The sequence below is a fragment of the Osmerus mordax genome, chromosome 10 (assembly GCF_038355195.1).
Source record: "Osmerus mordax isolate fOsmMor3 chromosome 10, fOsmMor3.pri, whole genome shotgun sequence".
Lineage (NCBI taxonomy): Eukaryota > Metazoa > Chordata > Actinopteri > Osmeriformes > Osmeridae > Osmerus > Osmerus mordax.
The window spans coordinates 13,777,315-13,796,220 of record NC_090059.1 but is presented as its reverse complement, the minus strand read 5'-3'; the positions used below and the strand labels follow the sequence as shown (position 1 = coordinate 13,796,220).

Sequence of the window (18,906 nt, the reverse complement as noted above, 5' to 3'; positions counted from 1 at the left end):
GTATCCCCAACAGGTGGTTTGGATATGGTAGCTTTGTATCAATTAGCTCTCTTTCCTCTAAAGCCTGTGTCGATTTCTAGCGTGTAGCCTATGTTATTATGCTACTGTAGATCCATCCACTCTTCCAATGGAAGTTACTAGTATCATTGTCACAATCCAATTGTCACTAATGGTATATCCATTTTGTTAACTCTTCTTTGTAATGCTTTTGAAATATCAAAATTAATGTGAACATTTCTACGCAATTTTCAAACAATAGTCGACTGTTTCAGCTCATAACATATAGTGTAGGTATTGTATTATCTCACAAGTAAATATTTTTGACATTTTTGCTTGAGGAAACACAGCCTTCCTTGGTAACAGGGAGCAGGGCTTCTTTGCCCCACATGTGACTAACATCTTTTCAGCCTATAGTCAACATGCCTTTTTCTCGTTGAAGAAAAGCAATTGGTCGTGTTTATACGATTACAGAAGACAAGCTAACTCATACAAGTTCAATTGCAAACCCAAGTCATTTTTCCAAAATATGTTATTATATATAACATATATATATATTGTCTGACATCCTAGTGCTAAAAAGTCCCTCCCTGTCATCTTGGAGATGACAGGAGAAGAATGAAAGGTAAAGAGAGCAACCGCACATTAGAGCAAATCCACGGTGCTCTCTAAAAGCCAATTATACGGCCAACTGAAAGGCTGGTGTCAATGTTTGGAAGCCTGGAGTGTGTGTGTGTGTGAGTGTGAGAGAGAGAGAGAGAGAGAGAGAGAGAGAGAGAGAGAGAGAGAGAGAGAGAGAGAGAAGATAGATGGAGAAAGATAAAGTAACACATGGTTCAAAGGGAGCCCTTTGGGTTTCTCTGTAGTTGGCCACACAAGCAATCTATATGTGCACGTGATATTGTAGTCTTAAACACAATAGCTTTTCTCTTTCCTATGTGTGTGTGTGCTCCCTAGGATGGGTACATTTGTGACCCTGGCGGAGGTGCTGGAGGCCCGGGGGTCACCTCTGGAGGAGGACGAGGTCTGGTGTCTACTGCTTGGCACTGTAGAGGCCTTACTGGACATCTCCTGCAAAGGTAGCTGCAGGACGCTGAAGACCAAACTACATTTATATATGAACAGACAGATCAGTAAGAGCAGAGTTATTCTGCAAGTATTCAGGCTTTCATTTGACCTGTACAGTATATCATGGTTTATGGTTGTTCTGTACTTGCCCAGGTCCAGGTAACATGTGTAGTGTCTTAAGCCCGGGTTCAGTGCTGTTGTCTGCCAACGGCGGCTTGGCATTTAAGAGCAATGCCCGCTCGGAGGACCTGGTGTCCTTCACAGCGCCCGAGGTCCAACAAGGACAGGCTGCCTCCAGCAAGACTGCAACGGAGAAGGTCAGACACACACAATTAAATTGAGACTCTGGAATAAATGGTCTTGTTTCATATAATTATAAGACATATGTTAATGGAACAGTTCGCTCAAAGTTGTTGAAGATAATAATGCCTGTCAGTAAATCGGGGTTATCTAGTCCAAATGCAGCACATATTCTCTGAAAACATTGTTTTACCTTTACGTTGAATGTACAATAGTTTGGTTTGGTTTCTTCCTCCAGATGGTTGTTTACTCACTGGGTATGACTCTTTTCTGGTCTGTGGACTACCATGTACCTCAAAACCAGGTGATTTAGTATACAGGCTTTTATACAGGGCTTCTTAGCGCTGCTTTGTTTCAAAGGCCAAATTACACATCCCCCCTGCTTCACTATGTTTCTGTATTGCCCTCACACTCTCGTTCTCTCTCTCCACTACCCCTCCACCCCTCCTCTCCTTTCTCATCTAGCCTGTCCAGCTAAGTGAGCACTTGAACAGCCTGTTGTTGAGTATGTGTGAGGACGTGGACCACAGGCGGGCCAACCTACTGACCGTGCTGGAGACCTCTGAGCTGCATCACAAGGCCTCACTGCTGCCCCCTCCTGAGAGACTCATCAAACAGCTGGTGGAGGATGTCTACAGAGACTCTGTGAGTTTGGTTTTCTTCAGATTTTCTTGGTTTAGTTCAGCTTGCTGCAGTTTGGCTTGACTTGGTTTGGCTTGACTTGACTTGGTTTGGCTTGACTTTGTTTTTCTTGAGTGGGATTCGACTGGTTTTGATTTGTTGATTTTTGCCTTGGGTCAGCATGCTTTGGTTTGGTAGCTGTCAACAAAGATTGTTTTTGGATTTCTCACACAGCTGCTCATAATCTGGTGGTCTGTTGTGTAAAGGGACAACATTGTCTGGAGACTCCTTCCTATTCCATAGTTTGGTCAACATTTGATGGTGTTTAAATCAGCAACTCTAGTCGAGGATAAGATGTTGCAGGTTGTCATACCTTTACAAACAGCACCTGAACGTGATGAGTCATCATCTTCAGCTGTGTTTGTCCTGATAGACTAGATTAGACTAATTCCTTTCGTCCCCTGTTGAGATTCCAAAGGACTGGTCGATCACACTGCCATGGTCACCGTGCCCTGCATATGCGGCCGCAGACTCTTACAAGGATAAAGGTCCCCGGCATCCAACACTTTATTACGTGTTAAGCTTATTCACACTCAACTGCACCCTGTACATATGAAGCATTACCAAAACCCAAACAGCAGCTGTTGCATAGCAGCCAAGTGTTGATGCGTTGAAGGATTGGAGGATGATCTCGGAATGCGATGTTCTTCAACATTGGAGATGGGCCCTATGACTGTAGGAAGTTGGTGGAGGGTGCGGACTAGCAGCGACACAATTGGCAGCAATCCCTAGTGGCTCAGGGTTAGGAAGTTTATCCTACCTTCTTATGACAGAGCATGCTGGTTAAGCACATTTGCTCAGCATGTGCAAAGATTTGTTGTTCTGGGAAATATTTAATACAAAGGAGACTTTAAACTCATGCTTAAATGTGCTGTGAAAAAACTCACACGCTAAATCCAAGAGTCGAACACAGGGAGTCAGATTCAAGAGCTGTGAGGAATCCACAGCTTCATTTATAAATGTGACAGAGATGTACAACCAGTACCAAGGGAGGAGTTCAGTGTGACAACCCATTACAAAGCTGTATTCTCTTGTGTGTTTTGCTAGGTCGATCATGTATCCATGACTGAAAATGGAGCTGAACTGACAGACCGAAGTCAGATGGTCAGAGAGAGGCTGCATGGTAAGTTACATTTACATTTACATTTAGTCATTTAGCAGACGCTCTTATCCAGAGCGACGAGAAGTTACTCTACACGTCTAACCTCCCTCCCCTCCGACTCCAATTTAAAAACGAATTGCATAAACTACAATTTCAAATTATAATTTCCTTTTAAATTCACGAGGGACAGTAATTAAACTGACTGACAGAGCACCTACATAAGAAATGAAGTGATTGAGAGTGAAGACCTATCCTTTTCCTTGTTTCTTTCAAAGCTTGGCCTTATACTAATGGATATTCTGCTTGTGTGCCTACTTTACAGGGAGTTTCTCCCAAAACTGGTCTGCGAGGCACAAGTTCTCAGGCACCTTCTCAGGATCCCCGTTCCAGACAGACCCATTGAGGTACCACCCAGAAGCACACAGAAGCACCTTATTCTGTAAACAGTCTAACTCTATAAGACCTCTCCTGGATATGGGACTGTGTAAATAGAAAGAAATTATTTGTTGTCCATGTTTGACAACCAAGTGTTTACATCGAATTTGAGTTGAATTTGAATGAATGGAACACTGTTCCAACATACATGTGTGTCAACTATTTGAACGTCCTTGCCGTGTATAAGGCTGTCTTTTGGTTGGTTGCTTTTCTTCCTGAAACCAATCATTCATTCCTTCGTTTCTGGTACATTAAGGTCGATGAAGCATCACACCAGGAGATGTATTTACCTGAGAGGTTTGTTGACGAAAGATGATGGTACTTTTTCCCCAGAACTCCGCAGAACATGCGCCACAGAGATAGCTACTGCAGCGTACAGTCACGAAGCCCCTACAGCCCATACCTGGACAGTCATCGTCACAGCATCACCCGTCCAATCACCTCCTTTGAATCGTCAAACAGTCTCAGTGAGAGAAGACTCCAGGTATGCTAGCAAATCTAATTTCTGTATATTGTGCAGTATTGTGTATCTTGGTTTAGTGCCTATAAGAAATGTTTTGAGCAGTTTTGCATCTTTCACAGGATATGGGGCCTGAGTTCATCCGGATGTTAGAAGAGCCACTGTTAGTCTTGGAGCTACCCATGTCAATAGTGGTAAATGTCACTGGATCTTAAAATGAACCTTCCATATTTTCATTAACTGCGACAAAAAAAGTATCTACTTCTCAAGTCAAGAAATCCTATCAACGTTTGATAAAACGTTTGGTATTTACCGTCTGGTAAATCCTTGAGATGAAATTTTTCTTTAAAATGACAACCTTGTTGTTTTCTGCTTGCAGTCAAAGAAGGGGAAAACAGCATCCAGCCAGAGGGGGCTGAGTGTGATCATGCCGAACGGCCAGAGCATCGTAGTCAAGTGTGACGTCAAGTCCACAGGCGGGGATGTGTTCGACATGATTGTGGCCCATTCAAACCTGGTGGAGCACTTTTACTTTGGCCTTGCTTACATTGATGGTAATACCCTAACCTTGGTGATGGATGGATGGATGAAAAAAAAAACGAGATGAGCAGATTTGACCATTTTTTGCATGTCTTCATGTTTCTCTCTCCTCTGTCACAGATAATGAGTTCTTCTTCCTGGACAATGACACCAGGATATCCAAGGTCGCCCCCGACAGTTGGAAGAAAGTGCCTACATCCACATTTGTTCTTTTCTTCAGAGTGAAATTCTTCGTCAAAGACATTTCTCTCCTTTTGTAAGTGCAAGTCACTATTTAATTTGTCATCCATCCATCCAACCAACCAACCATTCTTTTGTCTATCTATCTGACCATCCATCTATGCATCCATGCACTGCTCCATCCATTGTTTTATCCATCCATTCTGTCATTCCTTAATCTCTCAGACACAAGCTGACCTGTCACCAGTACTACCTGCAGCTGAGGAAGGATTTACTGGAGGACAGATTGGCGTGCCATGAGGAGACCGGCCTGTACCTGGGGGGCCTGGCGCTGCAAGCTGAATATGGGGAATGCAGGCCTGAGGTTCCTACACACACACACACACACACACACACACACACACACACACACACACACACACACAGACTGCATAACATGGGTATCATTCTTACAAATGAATATTATGTAACTGAAGAGTACCATGCTCTGACCACCTAGTCCATCCTATGCAGGTGTATGGGAGGAACTACTACAGACCCGACCAGTACGTAGCTAAGAGCATCATGGAGAAGAGGGCCTTGCCTTTCCTCAGGGATGAGTTGATACGTCTGCACAACAACAATGGCCAGATGCTCCCAGATGAATCAGAGCTGGAGTTCCTCAGGGTAATAGGAAATTCCTGTGTCAAATCAAGCTGCATCATATCTGTTTGATGTGTATGACCGTGTCTATATCCTTTTTTAACCTAAGGTTGGAACAGAACTCTAATTCGATTTCCCTTAACATAATAGCATGTATTTATGAAGCACCCTTGAATGTTGTAGCACACAAATAATCACACACAATAATTATTTCTGTACCAGCTCACAGAGTCACACATGGGTTTCCCAGTCAGTTAGAGCATCTAAGTCCTTGATACAGGGGCTAACACTGCATGGTAGCTGAACAACCATGACACATATGGGTCACACTGTAAGCTTGAATGTACAGAGTGCCTGTCAGAAGCCAGTGTCCAACCAGGGTAAACTCCAACCTCCCAGCTCAGCCAGCAGGTCAGCCAGGGTAAATCTTCCCAGAGCCATGGGTCACTTTGTGTAGGTGTCACCCATGTTGTCAAGGCTAGTTTGTGGGCGGGATAAGTAACGGCTCTACTTCCTGAGGCCGCTCCACTTCCCACCAAAAGCAAAGCTGATTTCCATCTGAAGTTGTACTGTCTGCTTGGGGTGGGTCCTGGTTCTGTTAGTGTCTTCATTAGGCTCCTGTCCCGTCATCATTCCTTCGTCCTCCTCTTGCACTCAGGTGGCCCAGCAGCTTCCAGAGTATGGGGTTCTTTTCTACAATGTGGCCCGAGAGAAGAAGCCAGTGGTTGGGGAGCTGGTTATCGGGGTGTGTGCCAAAGGAGTCATGGTCTACGAGGTCAAAGAGGGCCTCCGTTCCACCAGTCAGACTTTCTACTGGAGGGAGACTTCCAGCATCTCCTCCACTGTGAGTTTAGCAGGGTTTATTAGGGCTATGGATTCACAATGAATTGTGAGTGATTCTTTCAGTGTGTAGACATAGGGCCTTTATTCCCATCAAGTTTATTTACATTTAGTCATTTAGCAGATGCTCTTATCCAGAGCGACTTACAGTAAGTACAGGAACATTCCCCCGAGGCAAGTAGGATTAAACTGCCGGGGAATCGAACCCGCAACCTTCTGATTACTAGCCCGATTCCACCCTATTTACTAAAAATGGTGCTCTCTCTCTCTCTCTCTCTCTCTCTCTCTCTCTCTCTCTCTCTCTCTCTCTCTCTCTCTCTCTATGTGCCCCACAGAGGCGCAAGTTTGTTATTGAGAGTCGGGGAAGTAAGAAGAAACATATGTTTGTGACAGAACGCTCGAAGATTGCCAAGTACCTATGTAACCTCTGCTCCGCCCAGCACAAGTTCAACAATGAGATGCACTCCAGACAGCTGAGCCACAGTCTGGCCTCAGGTCAGACACTGGTCCTCTTCCACTCACTGATGTGGTCCCTAACTCTTTCCGTCAGGAGAAAAGCAATCTCACTCCCTGGTGGAGGATATCATTTTCTGATTAATAAACAGACATTTTATACAAATGCATCCTCATCCTGATCACTGCCTCACCGTTTGTTACTGCATATCATGATGAGGCAGCTCTAAAAGAGTCACATGTGGGGGTGCACTCATCATTCTCATCATAACTGTTTGAATGAGTGAAATACATGGTGAATCAGAGCGCACGCAAACAGTAATATCTTTTGAACATTTTAACTCAAGGGTCCACTTTCCCTGCAGAGGAGAGCATAGTCCAGTATGCTGCGGTGTGCCGCGCCCAGAACAGCCAGAGAAGGAGCGTCTCCATCTCGGAGGCACCGCTGAACGACAGCTCACGACAGCCCACGCCCAAGAACAACTCCATGACCAAGCTGTGTGACCACATCGCCTCCAGGATCGAGGCCCGCTTAAAAAAGGAGAAGGAGCTTTATGAACAGAGGTAGAAGGGAGACACACACACCATGCACCATGTTATCCATCTTTTATGATGAACCTTTTTATGGTTTTCCTGAAGTTCTTTACATTATTTTACTCTCCATATATAACATGAATCACATCTTACCTCCAACTCTTGTGTCCCCTTGTATCTTGGCCAGTGGTGGGTGTCAGTTGGAAGGCCAGAACTCCACCGCCTGTTCCCCAAGGAGTGGCTCTGTGGCCCTCTCCTCCTCCTCTGCCTTAAGAGGTATGGGTAGATTATCTGAGCTTACTGCCACTAACCTCCTAGCACTGGGCAATCAGGGACAGGATAGTGCATGCTGGAAAGCTTCCAGGAGCAGCGAAGGCAACCTTGCTCCCAGCCTAGTGTGATCATCCTGGTGCTCAGCTTGAGGTAGCGCGGTGGTTGTCACTGTCGCTGGGTTGAACTCGAGTTGATTTACTGTCTCCGCTCGCTCCCCTTCGCGATGAAAGTGTGTTCTCTTGTGAAACGCTGGGAGGAATTTGCAATGTGTGTAGTGTAGTCGGATGTATGGCAGCTTGTAGTGATGTGGTTATGTTGTGCCTGACAGATAACCCAACCAAAAGTGCCATAGCAGAAAGAGAAGTCATATCTGTGTCCTTAAAGAAAGACCCGAAGCTTGGCCTTGGTGAGTGTCTCACACTTTCTGTAACAAGCCGTGTCTGTTTTCATTTCTATCATTGGAAGTGAAAAATATACCTTTTTAGCCACCAAATTTTTAAGCTTGTTGTGATGGCCATGTTTGTTTGTGTGCATAGGAATAGTGATAGTGGGGGAGGAGACTGTGGGGAGGTATGACCTGGGCATCTTTGTAGCCTCCATTGTGCCTGGCGGACCTGCCGATAAAGAAGGACGTATTAGACCAGGTAGGACCAGACAACCGCAGTAGGCCACAGCTTGCAGTTACTAGATTGAAGATCAGTATAGCACAAGTAGTATGAAATTAAAAGCTTATAGGAGAAGAATTGTAGATACTTGTTCTGTCCCAGATACAAGTGGGCTGGGCCATAGGTTAATGTCATCATTAGGGGCCTTGCTGTCTATCATAACATACGAAAGGAAATGTCATGTGAACAGCGGTCAAGCATCCCTTATGGTCGCTTATCCCTCACCTATCGCCCCACAGGTGGTCGACTCATCTCCTTGAACCAGACTAGTCTGGAGGGCATGACCTTCAGCGAAGCTGCAGAGATCATGCAGAACAGCCCCCAGGAGGTCCAGCTCATAGCATCGCAGCCTAAAGGTACGTTACTATAGTTGGTCTGCGTGTTTACATTTGATTGCATACCTGCCTGTTTGACTATGTATGCCTTTCCATAGAACACAAGCACTTTTGGCAAAAAATGCTTAATCTCTATACACTGCACTTCTTGTTTCCACATTTTTGTATTCAGTATTGAAAAACTACATATTGAACCATACTCATACCTTGTGCCTCCCAGTTGCCTTAACACCAAATAGCGTGAGGTCTCTTCAAATGAAAAACTACAAATCCCAGACCACCCTAACAGCTGACGGACGGTCTGGGGAGGACGACCTGGATGAGATTGTGTCAATCATGATGACCCCCAAGACTGGCAGTAGGCTCCATGTCCCCGACGTACGCATACTCAACGCCCAGGTATGCCTCAACCACTGGCGAGGAAAGGGCTGGAGAGGGAGAGAGAGGGTCAGAGAGCAAGAGAGATAAAGAGAAAGTGAAAGTGGAGCGACGGGAAAGGGCAAGATCGGGAGAATAAAAGCCAGAGCGAAGGCATCGATTAGGATGATGTTTGACATCGACTGACTGCATGTGACAGCATGGTATACATGTGTATGTACATGTAGACTTTGACTGTCCTCTCTTCTAACTTGTTGTCAAACCCTGTTTCCCCCGCCCCATTGCAGGACATGTGCTCCAGGTCGTCTCTGTCTCTGAACTGCGTGAGACCAGAGGAGATCATCACTGTGGAGTTGAAGAAGAAGACTGGGAGTCTGGGGATCAGCATTGCTGTGAGTCTGACTGCCCCACCCTCCCAGGGCAGACATACAGTCTGACTGCCCCACCCTCCCAGGGCAGACATACAGTCTGACTGCCCCACCCTCCCAGGGCAGACATACAGTCTGACTGCCCCACCCTCCCAGGGCAGACATACAGTCTGACTGCCCCACCCTCCCAGGGTAGACATACAGTCTGACTGCCCCACCCTCCCAGGGCAGACATATAGTCTGATGAACCAATAGGTCGGTTTGATTCAGCTCTCAGGGTGCCCCAGCTTAGAGGCTGGAAAGCAGTCCACCCTCATGCTGGACAGAAAGGGTGGCTAGCTAATGATATTACAGACACACAAACAGCTAAAGGGGCGACCAGGCAGAGTGGTTAGTGTGGTGGAGGTTACCAGGGAGAGGACGAGTCAGTGAAAGGTTTATGTGCCTGATTCGTTTACTCCCTTCTACACTCATACTCACACACACAAATAGCAAGTCAGCGTGCAGCTTTTCATTTGAGAGAGTAATCCATCAGACCCTTGGGGTTAAGCTTCTTGGACTGGCTGGAGCTAGTGCTGGGAGTGGGGCTGGGGACGGGCTGGAGCTAGTGCTGGGAGTGGGGCTGGGGACGGGCTGGAGCTAGTGCTGGGAGTGGGAGTGGGGCTGGGGCTGGGGACGGGCTGGAGCTAGTGCTGGGAGTGGGGCTGGGGCTGGGGCTGGGGACGGGCTGGAGCTAGTGCTGGGAGTGGGGCTGGGGCTGGGGCTGGGGCAGGGGATGGGGATGGGCTGGAGCTAGTGCTGGGAGTGGGGCTGGGGCTGGGGTTTGGGTTGGAGCTTAAACTAGATACAAATGGATTCTGGTCTGTAGACCCCAAGCTATAGATGGGGGTAGGGGCAGAGCAGAGTATGTCCCCATTAGGTTCTAGAACTAGCTCTGGCGTTTCAAGCTGCTTCTTCAATACATTTACCTGCGTGCTCTGGAGGTCAGGGTCAGGTTCTGGGCTCCAGTCTCCTAGCAGTGTGCAGCTGAGCCTGGATCATCTGTGGGCTGCTAAGACTTTATTGCTGCGTCCAGTAAAGTAGAGGCCAGTAGAGTCCAGGTGTCTAAGGAGGCAGCTGCAGGATCATTAAGATGTTAATGCTGATTAGGGAGCGGGGGACTGACAGGATGTGAACAGGGATCAAGGCAGAGAGGGCGAGAACACACCTGCTGTGTTTGTTTGAAACTCCTCGCTCTCTCGCTCGATCTCTCTCTTTCTCTCTCTTTCTCTCTCCTCCTGCCTCTGTGTTAGTTGCTCATCAGATCGATAACCAGATAAACATACACTATCGTTCCTTTTAATCTCGATCTCAATCCTTCCCACGGTGCACAGAGGGGGGGGGGGCAATAGAAAGGCAAAGCCTTTGTGCATGCTTAAGCTATACGGTCACATGATGAAGTTCCAGGTAATGCGTAGTAGCCTCTCTCCTCAGAACTGCTAAGGAGCAGCATGGATGTTCTGTAGCTTGACAGCTTTTAAACATGTGAAATGTTCTTGGTTGAGGTTGGAACTGAAATGGTCAAATCAATCATTTCAAAGAATTCTGCAAAATGTGTTTTCAAGTTATCACTGAGGGTTTGAACCAGACTCTAACGTGTTGTTGTTGTTGTGGGTTCAGGGTGGTGTCAACACAGGCCTTCGCAACGGTGGAATCTATATCAAAAGCCTTGTTCCCGGGGGTGCTGCAGAGAGAGACGGACGCATTCAGACAGGTACAGTTCAGTGGACTTTGTCCTGTTACCGTGCAACGCTGTTGTACCTCCTAAGAGAGCAGAGTTTTTTTTCCATTATGGGGACTGTCACAGAAAAGTAATGCTTGAAAATATTTCGCTGTCTAAACATTGGAAATGATTTGCGTGTGTGTCTGTGTGTGCGTCTGCTTGTATCTGTGTGTGTGTGTTTGTACGTATCTGTGTGTGTGTGTGTCTGCGTGTGACAGGAGACCGAGTGCTTGTGGTGGATGGGATCAACTTCAAGGGTTTCACACATGAGCAGGCCGTGGAGTGTCTGGCTAAAACTGGAGAGGTAAAAGATATCACGTTTCAGGAACAGAAAGCTGTGCTTTGATAAATGCATTTATTTGAATATGTAAATATATAACAGAACTCTACACATATTGTTCCAAACCCCCTCTCCTGTCCTTTCCTCTACTATCCTCCAATCAGGTGGTGACCCTGGTGGTGGAGCGGGAGGTCATGACCTTGCCCCGTGTAAGCCTGAGCCCAGACACCGACAGCATCTCCTGCCACAGTGCCAGTCCAGAGGTCAGCCAGATGAGGAACAACAGCTGCCCTGCCATCATCACCACGCCCTACACCCTCTCCAACAGGCTCAAGGACTATTACTTTGTCTCTGATGGTAAGATGTGGAGACACTCAGTCACAATTAGTGTCATAAAGTGAAATCGATGGAAGACCTTTTTTTATATATATATATTTTTTTTTTTATAAAAAAAATACACATCAAAGTGATTTTATTTTTGGGAAATATGCGACATGGATATTGATTAAACCACTATATTTAAATAGCTGTAAAACAAGTGTGGAAATAAAGGTGAACTTTTACAGACAAAACCCTCTCTCTCTTCTTCCCTGACCTCACCATCATCCCCTCCCTCCATCTCTATCCTTCTCCTCCCTTCCTCCCCTCCTCCAACCATTCCCCTTTCTCCAACCCCTTGACCTTTGCTCCCTGCCCCTGTAGACAACACCCTGGAGGTGACCTTGAGGAAGAGCCTGAACGGCCTGGGCTTCAGCTTCCTGCTCTGTGAGCTGGACCCCTCTGGAGGCTTAGGCAGCCTGGTGAGGATCAAGCAGCTTTTCCCGGGACAGCCAGCCCAGCAGAGCGGCAGCATAAAAGAGGGTGATGTCATACTGGCGGTCAATGGTGAACCACTCAAGGGATTGTCCTATCAGGTGAGTGGAGAGAAGAACACCAGTGTCCATGTCTGTGACGTCATGAGTTGAGGAATGTTAGTTGGCTTTTTCAGGATTGGGATTAAGGTTCATGTTAATTACATGTGATCTTAAATTCAGAAGTGTCAAATCACAAATGAAAGGTGAGAGCTTGGGTTTGAGTCTGTGGAAAAAATCTGGTCAAGTAGTGACAGTTCTCTCTCTGGCCTGTAGAGGGTACTCCAGCTGCTGAGAGGGTCCCCTCCGGAAGTCCGACTGGCGCTCTGTCGACCTTCTCCAGGTACTGTAATCACACACACACACACACACACACACACACACACACACACACACACACACACATACACACACAGAAATGCAACTCTCTCTTTTTCTGTTTTTTTTCAAGGAATTCTGCCACATATTGACACATTGACTGGCACCTGAGTGATGTCACAGGAAAGTTCACCAGCATCAAATTACATTCAGGAGACTACTTCCTGATTACTTCCTGATTATCAGAAAATCCTGGATTCTGGGTGTGGTTCCAGATCTCTAGAATGGTCAGTACTACAATTTTAAAAATCTGTATTAATTCTTATTTTTTGCTCATAACCTAGACACTAAACAAGACAAAACTTTCTGTATACAGGAGTTAACAAGGTAGATACTGCATGATTTGGAACAATTTATTGAAAGACAAAAATAAGTGAATATGTGAATGGATGAGCGTTTTTTTCAGAATCAGTGGATTCATGCATCAGAGATGGTGGGCCTCCCAGCAAGATGAAGACAGACTGCAGTGGAATCTGCACGTACAGGTACAACAAGTAAAAATGACTTGTAACAATCCACAATACTGAGCCAAGCTGTACTTTACACTGTGAGAAGTAGGTTTAGTAAGAGTCGATGGCATGTGCTCTATTGACTTTAGATTAACTTGTTTTCATTTAATGCCACAAAGACTAATGATTTATAGTCACGTTGGTCTTGGGTGTTTGTGTCCTGAAAATTCTGCAGGGCAGCTGGGTTAGGACTGGGAGTCAGATGGCTGAGCGGTGAGGGAATCGGGCTAGTAATCCGAAGGTTGCCAGTTCGATTCCCGGTCATGCAAACTGACGTTGTGTCCTTGGGCAAGGCACTTCACCCTACTTGCCTCGGGGGAATGTCCCTGTACTTACTGTAAGTCACTCTGGATAAGAGCGTCTGCTAAATGACTAAATGTAAATGTAGAGCAGGCCTCCACAGCTGGGGACAGGGCTGGTTAGGACAGAGCAGACCTCCACAGCTGGGGACAGGGCTGGTTAGGACAGAGCAGACCTCCACAGCTGGGGACAGGGCTGGTTAGGACAGAGCAGACCTCCACAGTGTGGACAACACAGGACGGCTGTTCCCCCTGAGAAATGTTAGCACAGGATAAAGAGAGAGTAAGGAGTAAGGTAAGGGAGAGGTAAGGGAGACATTTTTATACTTTTCTTTTCTTACTTTACTTTCTTACATTTCAACATGGAGTTGCAGCTAAAGGTCTCTCTGTCTTCAGTTGCGTGTTTTCTATAATTCTACTGTAGGTTTGTATGCATTCCCCTCTGGCTGTTCGTGAGCACTGACCAGCTCAGGAGAGCACTAAAATACCAGGGCAGTGTACAGTAGAGCCAGCTCAGGTCTGACCTGGACTCACTCTGCCGAACTGCTTAGACCTGGATGCTACGTTCAAACCTAACTAATCTCACAGGGACATGTGACAGAATCTCTCTCTCTCTTTCTCTCTCTCTCTCTCTCTCTCTCTCTCTCTCTCTCTCTCTCTCTCTCTCTCTCTCTCTCTCTCTCTCTCTCTCTCTCTCTCTCTCTCTCTCTGTGTGTGTGTGCCCCACAGAGGCGCAAGTTATTGTTATTGAGAGTCGGGGAAGTAAGAAGAAACATATGTTTGTGACAGAACGCTCGAAGATTGCCAAGTACCTATGTAACCTCTGCTCTGCCCAGCACAAGTTCAACAATGAGATGCACTCCAGACAGCTGAGCCACAGTCTGGCCAGACACTGGTCCTCTTCCACTCACTGATGTGGTCCCTAACTCTTTCCGTCAGGAGAAAAGCAATCTCACTCCCTGGTGGAGGATATCATTTTCTGATTAATAAACAGACATTTTATACAAATGCATCCTCATCCTGATCACTGCCTCACCGTTTGTTACTGCATATCATGATGAGGCAGCTCTAAAAGAGTCACATGTGGGGTTGCACTCATCATTCTCATCATAACTGTTTGAGTGAAATACATGAATAAGAGCACACGTACAGTAATATCTTTTGAACATTTTAACCCAAGGGTCCACTTTCCCCGTAGAGGAGAGTATAGTCCAGTATGCTGCGGTGTGCCGCGTCCAGAACAGCCAGAGAAGGAGCGTCTCCATCTCGGAGGCACCGCTGAACGACAGCCCACGCCCAAGAACAACTCCATGACCAAGCTGTGTGACCACATCGCCTCCAGGATCGACGCCCGCTTAAAAAAGGAGAAAGAGCTTTATGAACAGAGGTAGAAGGGAGACACACACACCATGCACCATGTTATCCATCTTTTATGATGAACCTTTTTATGGTTTTCCTGAAGTTCTTTCCATTCTTTTACTCTACATATATAACATGAATCCCATCTTACCTTACATTTACATTTATGCATTTAGCAGACGCTTTTATCCAAAGCGACTTCCAAGAGAGACAAAAGAGCATAGGTCACTGATCATAACAATGAGATAGCCCATTGTGCAACATTGCGAGCAGCCAAAGCATGAAGCATACATTGTGGAAAACCAAATAAGTGCCACCCACCTCCAACTCTTGTGTCCCCTTGTATCTTGGCCAGTGGTGGGTGTCAGTTGGAAGGCCAGAACTCCACCGCCTGTTCCCCAAGGAGTAGCTCTGTGGCCCTCTCCTCCTCCTCTGCCTTAAGAGGTATGGGTAGATTATCTGAGCTTACTGCCACTAACCTCCTAGCACTGGGCAATCAGGGACAGGATAGTGCATGCTGGAAAGCTTCCAGGAGCAGCGAAGGCAACCTTGCTCCCAGCCTAGTGTGATCATCCTGGTGCTCAGCTTGAGGTAGCGCGGTGGTTGTCACTGTCGCTGGGTTGCACTCGAGTTGATTTACTGTCTCCGCTCGCTCCCCTTCGCGAGGAAAGTGTGTTCTCTTGTGAAACGCTGGGAGGAATTTGCAATGTGTGTAGTGTCGTCGGATGTATGGCAGCTTGTAGTGATGTGGTTATGTTGTGCCTGACAGATAACCCAACCAAAAGTGCCGTAGCAGAAAGAGAAGTCATATCTGTGTCCTTAAAGAAAGACCCGAAGCTTGGCCTTGGTGAGTGTCCCACACTTTCTGTATCAAGCCGTGTCTGTTTTCATTTCTATCATTGAAGTGTCTGAAAAATATACCTTTTTAACCACCTAATTTTTAACCTTGTTGTGATGGGCATGTTTGTTTGTGTGCATAGGAATAGTGATAGTGGAGGAGGAGACTGTAGGGAGGTATGTCTCTCTCTCGCTCTCTCTCTCGCTCTCTCTCTCTCTCGCTCTCTCTCTCTCTCTCGCTCTCTCTCTCTCTCTCTCTCTCTCTCTCCACTAGGTGGAGCAAAAGTGTTATAAAAGGGGCAGTCACAGGTTTTGGCCGAACTGTGTTTTTGTTTGACTCCTCAGACAAAACTACACAATGGAATCCAGTGAAGATGAGTTACACAAGAAGATTTGTGATGTTTCATCTGGTTGCAAGAAAGATCTATGGCACGTGTGGACAGAACTACAGAACATCATCCACAACTGAGTGAAGATAAGTGGAAGAAGCCAGATGTTTGTCAGACAGAGAAATATGTATTGTATAGATTGTACTGATACTTTTAATAGTACTTTGACAATGCAGTATTGTGAGGGAACTATTTGCAGCATCATCTATACGTTTCACAGTAACATAAATACCACAAAGGTTAAACAAGAATGTGTTAGATCAGTTTTGGATTAATAAAACACTGAAGAACCTATGTTTTGAATCGCTCTTTATTCGGATGTATTAGAAGGGATAATTGAACAGGGATGTTTTTTTACCCAGTGTGACATGATGAATGCTTCCTAACTATGACCTCCCACAGACTGACCCCCTGACATTAGGTTCCACATTAGGCACATCCTCGTCTGGGGGTCTGGTACGAGAGATGGCCCCAATCATACTTACACACACACACACTGACTCAACCACCCCCCTACACACACACATACTCTCACATACACTCTCTTGCTGTGTCTCTCACTCACACACACACACACACACACACACACACACACACACACACACACACACACACACACACACACACACAGTCCTTGGGTGAGGATCCCATAGGAGCCCAGCCTCATAAATAAGAGGTTCCTGTATTTCTGCAAAGCCCGACGGACCTTCCACCTGGTTCTCATTTGGGCTTGTGTTCTTTCAGCGAATGATCCAGACTGTTTCTAATTAAGCGGTGCCGACCAACAAGCCCCCAGTGGCATGGTGTCCCGCACCCCCTCCTGCCTCCATGCAGTTCCCGCCACTCTCTTCTCTGCCATGCTGGAGATGGACTGCATAGACGGAGGCTCCGCAAACCTACAATCAAGTCACCGCACTCTCCAGTGGCTGGCTACCTTCCCTATCTCCTCCTGTCCAGATGATGCTAGTGAGGATAATCACTGGGTTTGAGATGGGGAGGTGCTCTATGCTTCACTTCACTCAATACAGTTTAGCATTATTTGGAAAGCATGGTTAATGAAATGTAGAATTATGAACGCTCGGTGCACTGCAGGGCCTGAATACACATTTTACGCCTGCAAACTGTAGTTAGTTCTTATCAATGGAAGGTGAAAACAGTTCATTTAGTCTGTGCATCCATTCAGGTCAAAAGTCTCAGACGTGACGTTTTCACACGTATCCGTAGGTATAAATAGACCTGCAGTCTCCAACACCCGAGACCCCCTGCTCAAAAAGAACACAAAATCAACAGAAACGGACAAGGAGTCTGGCAGCTGTACGCTTTGATTAGGAGGCGCAGTGAAAGGAGCGATTCACATTTTCCACCACTTGGAATAACGCAGTGGGCAGATTTTTGAGAGGCCCATGTCCTAGCGTGCTGGGTGTTTGGCTAGCCTTGCCTTTGATGCTTGCTTCACACCGCGATATTTCCCCGAAATTAAAGTGATTTTGCTAATGTGTAAATTGGGCTGAGTTCGTTGAAAGGTAGACATGGTTGTTTTTGAGCAAGACCTTGAATTCTTCTTCACCCTCGTATTGTCTTGCCACGGAAAAAGAACGCAGTTAAAAGTGAGGGAGGTATCACAAATGTGAGTTATTACCAGGAGTGGAAAAGGAAGTCCTAATGATAATTATATCCTGAGCAAATACTTGATATTGAAAATGAAAATAGTGGTAATTGCTGTGGGGGTAGTCAGCCAAGTCATATAGGCACTTAAAACTGTGAAGAGCTTTGAAGGAGTCGAAAAGGGATACAGGAATGAAGAGTAGTATAAATTAATGTTGAAAGGAAAGGGCCCAGAAAAAGTAGTGAGTGTGCACCGTACAGCTGGACTCCCTTAAGTTACCATGTTGACATTGTTCTCTGTGTGAGGTCTCTCTAGTGACAATACGCTGACACACAGGATACATTCTACATGGCCTGGAACACAAGTTCACCTCAGATTTCCCTTCTCAAGGAAAACAAAATACAAGAAGTATGTAGTGTGTGTGTGTATGTCTTTATATGTGTGTGTATGTGCGTGTGTGTGCATCCTTGTTTTCCAAGATAATGTTGCTGACTTTTCAATAAAGATTTTTGGACCACAACTGGCATGTTACTTCAATTTGATTATTAGATGATTTCATATTTCATTAATGTCAGGCATGCTCCTCAAGCTCCTCTGTCTCCCAAATCACATACATCTCAGGGACAGTGGTGGTGAGTGCTGCCATGCTGTTTTAAAGAGAACATGTAAGCAGAAGTTACTTGGCTTCTAGGAAAGAGTTTGTAGATAGAATCTTGAGGTTTTCAAGCCATTCTTAGAATGGCCAGGTCAATGAGAATGACGTACAACCAAAACATTGTTTTAAGAATAGTTTACATATAACATATAAAAATTCAGAACACATTTTCAAAATGTGACATAACGAAATAAGGCTTTCTATAGACTGTCAATGTGAGTAAGAGTGTAACCTTAAGTGTGAGAGTATCACATTTCACAAGAATAGCTGACTTGTTTACTTGTACTGTGACTTGTTCACTTAGCTCTGTGGCTAACAGCGTCCAATGATCCAGCCAACAAATGTTCGGCGAGGGGAACAGCCTAGGCCTACTGTCAATACTTTCTGATCAAGAGGACAACCTTCTCTCTCAAATTGGCGGGTCAACTGGAATTTTATTAGACTCTGAACACTCTGTGGAGGTAACAATGTTACACTTTGGTTTTATATCATGAGCACCCAAACAGAAAATTAAATCAATTAAAACATCATCAAGTCAAAATTTCAATTTTGATGCGAGATACAGAATCAGAATTGGATTTATTGCCAAGTAGGTTTACACCTACCTGGAATTTTTTATGGTGTATAGGTGCATACAGTAAACATAAAACATACAAACACAATAAGTACTACACATAACATAAAACATAAAAACACAATAAGTACTACACATAAGAAAAGTACTACACTT

General features: G+C 45.7%; 1 protein-coding gene across 1 annotated transcript; it reads left to right on the top strand.

The window, feature by feature from the left end:
* The first annotated feature begins 955 nt into the window (after nucleotides 1-955).
* Nucleotides 956-12,660, top strand: frmpd2 (FERM and PDZ domain containing 2). Its single transcript, XM_067244112.1, has 27 exons — nucleotides 956-1,076; nucleotides 1,219-1,382; nucleotides 1,604-1,669; nucleotides 1,831-2,010; nucleotides 3,094-3,169; nucleotides 3,471-3,552; nucleotides 3,917-4,067; nucleotides 4,166-4,237; nucleotides 4,423-4,597; nucleotides 4,704-4,839; nucleotides 4,989-5,127; nucleotides 5,277-5,429; nucleotides 6,064-6,249; nucleotides 6,581-6,740; nucleotides 7,064-7,262; nucleotides 7,420-7,508; nucleotides 7,834-7,911; nucleotides 8,042-8,149; nucleotides 8,410-8,526; nucleotides 8,726-8,904; nucleotides 9,171-9,275; nucleotides 10,911-11,004; nucleotides 11,232-11,317; nucleotides 11,458-11,650; nucleotides 11,996-12,207; nucleotides 12,421-12,487; nucleotides 12,596-12,660. Exons 1-27 carry the CDS (start codon nucleotides 956-958, stop codon nucleotides 12,631-12,633), a joined length of 3,426 nt encoding a protein of 1,141 aa, XP_067100213.1. The 3' UTR covers nucleotides 12,634-12,660.
* Nucleotides 12,661-18,906: the final 6,246 nt, after the last annotated feature.